The sequence below is a fragment of the Caenorhabditis elegans genome, chromosome II, assembly GCF_000002985.6.
Source record: "Caenorhabditis elegans chromosome II".
Taxonomy (NCBI): Eukaryota; Metazoa; Nematoda; class Chromadorea; order Rhabditida; family Rhabditidae; genus Caenorhabditis; species Caenorhabditis elegans.
The window spans coordinates 4,144,922-4,150,486 of record NC_003280.10 but is presented as its reverse complement, the minus strand read 5'-3'; the positions used below and the strand labels follow the sequence as shown (position 1 = coordinate 4,150,486).

General features: G+C 39.2%; 1 protein-coding gene across 1 annotated transcript; it reads right to left on the bottom strand.

Moving 5' to 3' along the window:
- Positions 1 to 808: 808 nt before the first annotated feature.
- F56D3.1 (Apple domain-containing protein) lies at positions 809 to 4,148 on the bottom strand. The gene is made up of 9 exons (NM_062326.7): positions 4,082 to 4,148; positions 3,964 to 4,022; positions 3,296 to 3,536; positions 3,165 to 3,251; positions 2,363 to 2,647; positions 2,093 to 2,303; positions 1,814 to 2,046; positions 1,527 to 1,563; positions 809 to 1,202 (listed from the first exon to the last, which is right to left on the bottom strand). The coding sequence occupies exons 1-9, from the start codon at positions 4,141 to 4,143 to the stop codon at positions 1,092 to 1,094; spliced, it is 1,326 nt and encodes a 441-aa protein (NP_494727.1). The 5' UTR covers positions 4,144 to 4,148; the 3' UTR covers positions 809 to 1,091.
- Between the last annotated feature and the right edge of the window lie 1,417 nt (positions 4,149 to 5,565).

Here is a 5,565-nt window from a genome sequence, read left to right as displayed (position 1 = left end):
ATTATGAGTCTTCCTAATAAGATAACAATAGATATACATACACATATATCCGATCATATCTAATTTATTTTTCCAAATCGGGAATTTTGCCTAAAAAAGAATATAGGAAGGAGAAGCCCCATTCTTCTCATTTACCAATTAGTGACAAAAGCGGCCCCGACCAACGGCTATTTAATCCTCGAATCAAAAATTTTCTGCTTTGAATGGGCTGTTGCATAGTGTGTATAATCTTCTTTTTTCTGGATTATGAATTCAAGAATGAACTTCATTCAGAAAAAAGTGAAAGATCGAAGGTTTGAATAGGGTTAGAGCTGGAATCAAATTACATGGACATTTCAAAAAGTATGGAAGAGGGAGTTTAGGGAAACGACCAAATTTTTCAGGTACGGCTTCAGACGTACGTGCCTACATCGTGCCTACACTTTCACTGAATATTCAGGGTTTGAGTTCTACTGTTGTTTGTATTATATATATATATATGTGTTGTAAATTTCAGATTTGAGCTGAAACTTTCAGAATGATGCTGTATATTTCAAATTTGGCCTGAAAATTTCAGACTTGGGCAAAAATTTTCAGATTTGAAATTGCCAAAGTTTTCCGAATTTTGCTGAAACATTAATATTTTCACCAGAAGTTTCAGGTTTGAGGCAGTAATGGGCAGCAAATTTTTTTGTCGACAACTTCGGCAAATCGGCAAATTGCCGGAAATTTCCATTTTCGGCAACTTGCCGATTTGCCGTTTTCCAGATATCAATTTTTCGGAAGTGGCAGACAATTTTCAATTCAGTTGGAAGGTTTTTCAAAGGCTATAAGAATGAACTTCATTCAAAAAATGGGCACATATGAAGGGCAAGGCGATTTAAATTTTCAGAGGGTCACAATTTCAGGAAAAAAACAAACAATTGAGCGGGTGGGGAGTTTCGATATTTTTTCGATATTTTTTGACAGGTTTTTTCAATTATAAAATCGTAATTCACAGAAGAATTACTGTTGAAAAAAAAACAAAAGATACTTATTAAAATTGGGAGGGTACGACTGTAAAGTAGTCCTAATAATTTAAGTATTATGCTAAATTCGAATGAGATCAAAATTTACAAATCCAAGTCTTCGAGTTGCTTGAGCAAGTTCAATTGGGACGAACGTTCCGATGTGACAACTTCGTCGGTTTTTGTTTCACGGTGTGGACGTTGCTTTACTTCGGTCTGGAAATCTTGGAAAATTGGGAAAATTATACCAGAGAACTGCTAAAAATTTTGAAAATGTTGAGTTTTTGAACTGTGGTGTATACATAAATCTTAGTTCTCATTCAAATTCCATTCCAAATTAGTCATAATTTTCTCCATCTGAAGTTCAGTTTTCCAGCACCAAAGCACATTTCCAGCAAATTTTTCCTTCTGACTATTCTGATGCTAAACAACTGATCTTTGACTGCATTGGATGTCTGCCCGGTTAATCCAATAAAAATTTGAAAAGAAAATAATAACACAGCAAAACATGCGACTTGTCAATAGAAAAGTGGAACTTACCGCCTGATTTTCGGTGACCGGAGTGTGGGTTGCAACTCTGAAAAGGGAATAATTGGTTATTCAAGTTGAAAAGAGGAACGTAGCCGTCAACTTTGATAAATTTGGTATAGAGGGAGTTGCTAAATTTTCAAAGCTCTACGTCAACTATGAGCAAAGTTAAAACTATTTGAAAATTAAAGAGAACCGCGACGCGACCGCACCGCGCGATCTAATTTTCTACTGCTAATAACTCGACTTCCACAAAACCTACGGCTTTGAAATTTTTTCAGCTGACCCCAATAACTCACGTCTTTCTTCCCAATCGCTGTCCACGTCTGGCCTGTCCACGGAATGGTCGTCTTCCAGCCGGGCGTCTTCTTGGTCGTTGGCAAGTGACGCAGAAGATTCTCACTGGCTCATTTGCAACAACATTGTTTCTGTAATGAAGAGATGGCCACTCCGGGCATTGTCCATTTCTGATAGCAAATGCTGTGGATGGATTGAACTCGCAATGTCCGTTCAGTGGGTTGTAGTGAGCAATCTGGTGCAGGAATATGATTTGATTTTTAGTAAAAATGAAAGCTCACAGCGCAATTGAACTCGTGACAAGTTCTGGCACACTGATCAACTGTAACAGCAACGGCGAAATGAGTGAAAGTGAGACGAGATGGTCCGCTGATCGGAGTAGAAATGTAGAAGATCGATGCCTGGCACTGTCCGGAGCGCAAGTTCTGTCCGGATTGTGGTGGGAATCGTGGAGCTGGTGTAGTTGGAGCTGGCTGTGGTTGAGCTGGACGTCTGAAAAAAAAACAATTTAAGTTAAATGGAACATACATCGGGGTACTGTAGGTTCTTACGTGGCAAAGTTTGGCTGTGGTCTGAATGGTGGTCGGGTGAATGGAGCCTGTGTGAATGGAGCCTGGGTAAATGGAGCCTGAGTGAACGCTGGTTGTGGTCTTGGTTGGAATGGTCTTGGCTGGAATGGCTGTTGTGGTTGGATTGGTTGAATCGGGCGGAATGGTTGCTGTGGCTGCTGTGGAGCAATGACACGTGGCGGGGCAGTTGGCACCTGTGGACGGACAAATGATGGGGCGATGGTGGCGACGGTCTGTGGGACGAATGGCTGGATTGGAGCACGGGTGCTGAAATTTAGAATGGTTAAAGTGGAACTGTAATTGAGAGGAATCTCGGAGAACCTAACGCCTTAAAGGAGCCTATGCCTGAGTTGTGCCTACTAATAAAAATACTACTTTTTTGAAGTATTCATTGAGTTTAGAAATGTGCTAAACTACGCTGTGAAAACTCCAAACTTTCGGTGCGAATTTAGAAAAAATTCAGGCAGGTAGGTAGGCAGGAATGCATGCTTACCTACCCTAACATTTCCGATAAAGATGTCTGCTGCCTATAAGGTGTCTACACCATCCTGGTGCCTACTGTCACACTGCCTGGTTCACTAAAGAGATGCAGACAAGGAAGTAGGCATGAAGGTAGGTAGGCATCTAGAGACTCTAGTGGCCTTATGTGAGCAGGCAAGCATGAAACTCAAATATAAAATTTAAATTTAACGTTTTCGGTTAAAAATTATTGTACGGAACAAGGAACTAAGTTCAAGACTTAAAAAAAAACGCAATTAGCAAAAAATCTAAAGTGAAAACTTACACAGCTGGCGCCGGTGGGAGAGTGGCAAAAGTGGCTGGAGTGGTCTGAACGAATGGAATCGTTCGGATCGTTGTCGCTGGTGGTGGTCTGAAAGTTCTCAATTAACTTCAAATCCTACATACTACCCTCACCTCGTAGTTCTAATAGTTGTTGGCGCTTGTGTGGTCTTCTTTGGTTCCTTCTTATCACCTCCCGGGCGATATGGTTTTGGAACGAAAAGAATCTTCTCGTTGTCAGCTGATACTACATTGTTGTCATCGTAGGTACCGAAGGGATCTTCCACGTTTGGAGTGTTGTCAGGTGTAACTTCGATTTGTCCACCGTCTACTTCATTGAACAATTCCCGCCGAACTCCATCAATGGTTCCGACGTCTGGAAATTGTGAAGCTAGTTTTTAGGTTAAAATTCGAGTAGGCTTATTTTTAAAATTGAATTAAGAAATTTTTTTTAAACAATCTCTTCTTCTCCAAAAAGCTCCATGTAAAAAATTTCAACTTTAAAAAAGTTTGCAATAAAAATCCAGAACCCTTTTCCTAAATAATATCCTTCATATTAGAAAATCCTCAAAAGACGCTCAAGCCGCTGCCCCGTAGTCATTCGACCATCACACTGCCAACTCAAACAAAAGAAGGACACATTTGCCGGAATGTTACTACTACGTTTGCGGCGGCGAAAAAGTGAAAAAAGCCGAACGGACTTTTTGAATGACTTCGTTTTGCATAAAAGACGACGTCCAAGAACTAATCAAGCGTGCCCCAACATTTGAAACATGAAGCTTACTTTTTGGAAATCAACTTACAGATTTTAAACTTTTCTCCGTTTTGGTCTGCTTCAGAGATTGCTCGTTCTACTACTGTTCTGAAAAAAAGTTTCATATTTCCAAGAATGATAAAAAACTCCGGCTCAAAAAAACTCACTTAACTTCCTCCTGAGCCTTGACGACACCCAGCATGAAAGCTATTAAGAGTAACCTCTTCATTTTTGCTGAAATTTTAAGATTTGAGAACTTGAAGCCCAAGGTTTGAGAAAAGAACAAGATTCAATAGACGGGGATACAGGTGGGCAAGTTTTCGGATTGCGTAGGGTTATCAAATTAGATGAGGAACAGCCGGAGGTTTTATGTAATGTTTGACTAATCCAAATGACCACTGCCAAGAAATAAAATTGGCAATGTGTCTAGGAATTTTCTTGTATATGTACAAGGCGGATTTGGGATAGGAAACTCTAACTAAATTGTTTTCAAAATTTGCAGGCCTACCTGCCTGCCTACGTAAGTTTTTACAGGAAAACCTAATTTTTTAAAGAGAACATATTGTAAATTGTAAAAAAAAAGTTTAAAAATTCAGGCATTTTCATAACGCTTCTAATTACCAAAAAAGTTATCAGGCATTTTCTAGGCGTACCTGCCTGCCTATATGCCTACCTATCAACTATTTTCTGTATTGTTTATCCGGCTTACCTAATAGGTCTGCCTACCTATCTTCGGTTTTTTGTACAAAGTGTGATTAGTTCTGGCTCGAAGTTTTTTTTAAATCTTCAAAAAGTGCAAACTTTGAGTAGGTAGTGAGGCACTATTACCTGCCTACCTACCTACCGACTGTTCATGCGAGTAAAAATTTTTTAACTGGTTGAAAATTGGGCGTCAGTCGCCTGATGCAAGCAGGCTTTTTTGTGTAACAGGGAATGTTTTAGGCAGATCAGAATATATTTTTTTGCCAAACTATATAATTTTAAAAAATTTGTTTTAAAATTACTTTCTAAATTTTAAAATTCCAAGGCTTTGTTGAATCTGAAATTTACACGATTTTTTTTTTGGAAATTTCTGCAGTTTCAGAACTGGTTTTAGTGAAAAATATTGAAAATATGGTCGATCTGCGGAAACCTAAACCCAAAATTTTGAAAACCTAGGTATCCAAGACACAAACACAGAAGGGGAAAATACCCTCACAAGTGGAAAAAATGAAAAGATAATGGCTGATTGGGGGTGATCCAGTGATTAGGAAACAAGGAACTGGATTATCATCGAAAGGGATCAGATCATCGCCCAGGTTTCTTGATATATGTATCGACTTCTTCTTGTCTCGCCACCATCATCAACTAGCCTTATACAACTTCCGTGATGATGATGATGATTTGCAAAAAAAAGGGCGAAGAAATGGCGTGGACTTGATAGGCCGTGAGTGGCAAAACGGTGAAAAGGATTTCGGAAAATTTCGGCAAATGGTGGGCGGGGCTTATGAGGGGAGTGAAGAAGCAACAAAGGTGACAATATCGAAAAGGTAGTAACTTTTTGGAAAATGTTCGGGAAATGAGAAGTCAATTTAAATTCCAGAAGGGGTTGTTACACAATTGTGTTAACTTTTCATTTAGTTTTCTTTGGTTTTAACTAGCTAGGTTTGTG

Excerpts from the sequence above, each read along its gene's own strand:
- F56D3.1 (NM_062326.7), bottom strand. The coding sequence starts at position 4,143 with ATGAAGAGGTTACTCTTAATAGCTTTCATGCTGGGTGTCGTCAAGGCT. Across the intron at positions 4,023-4,081 it reads AAGGCTCAGGAGGAAGTTAA|AACAGTAGTAGAACGAGCAA; the intron begins GTGAGTTTTTTT and ends ACTTTTTTTCAG. Across the intron at positions 1,203-1,526 it reads CGGTCACCGAAAATCAGGCG|ACCGAAGTAAAGCAACGTCC; the intron begins GTAAGTTCCACT and ends CAAGATTTCCAG.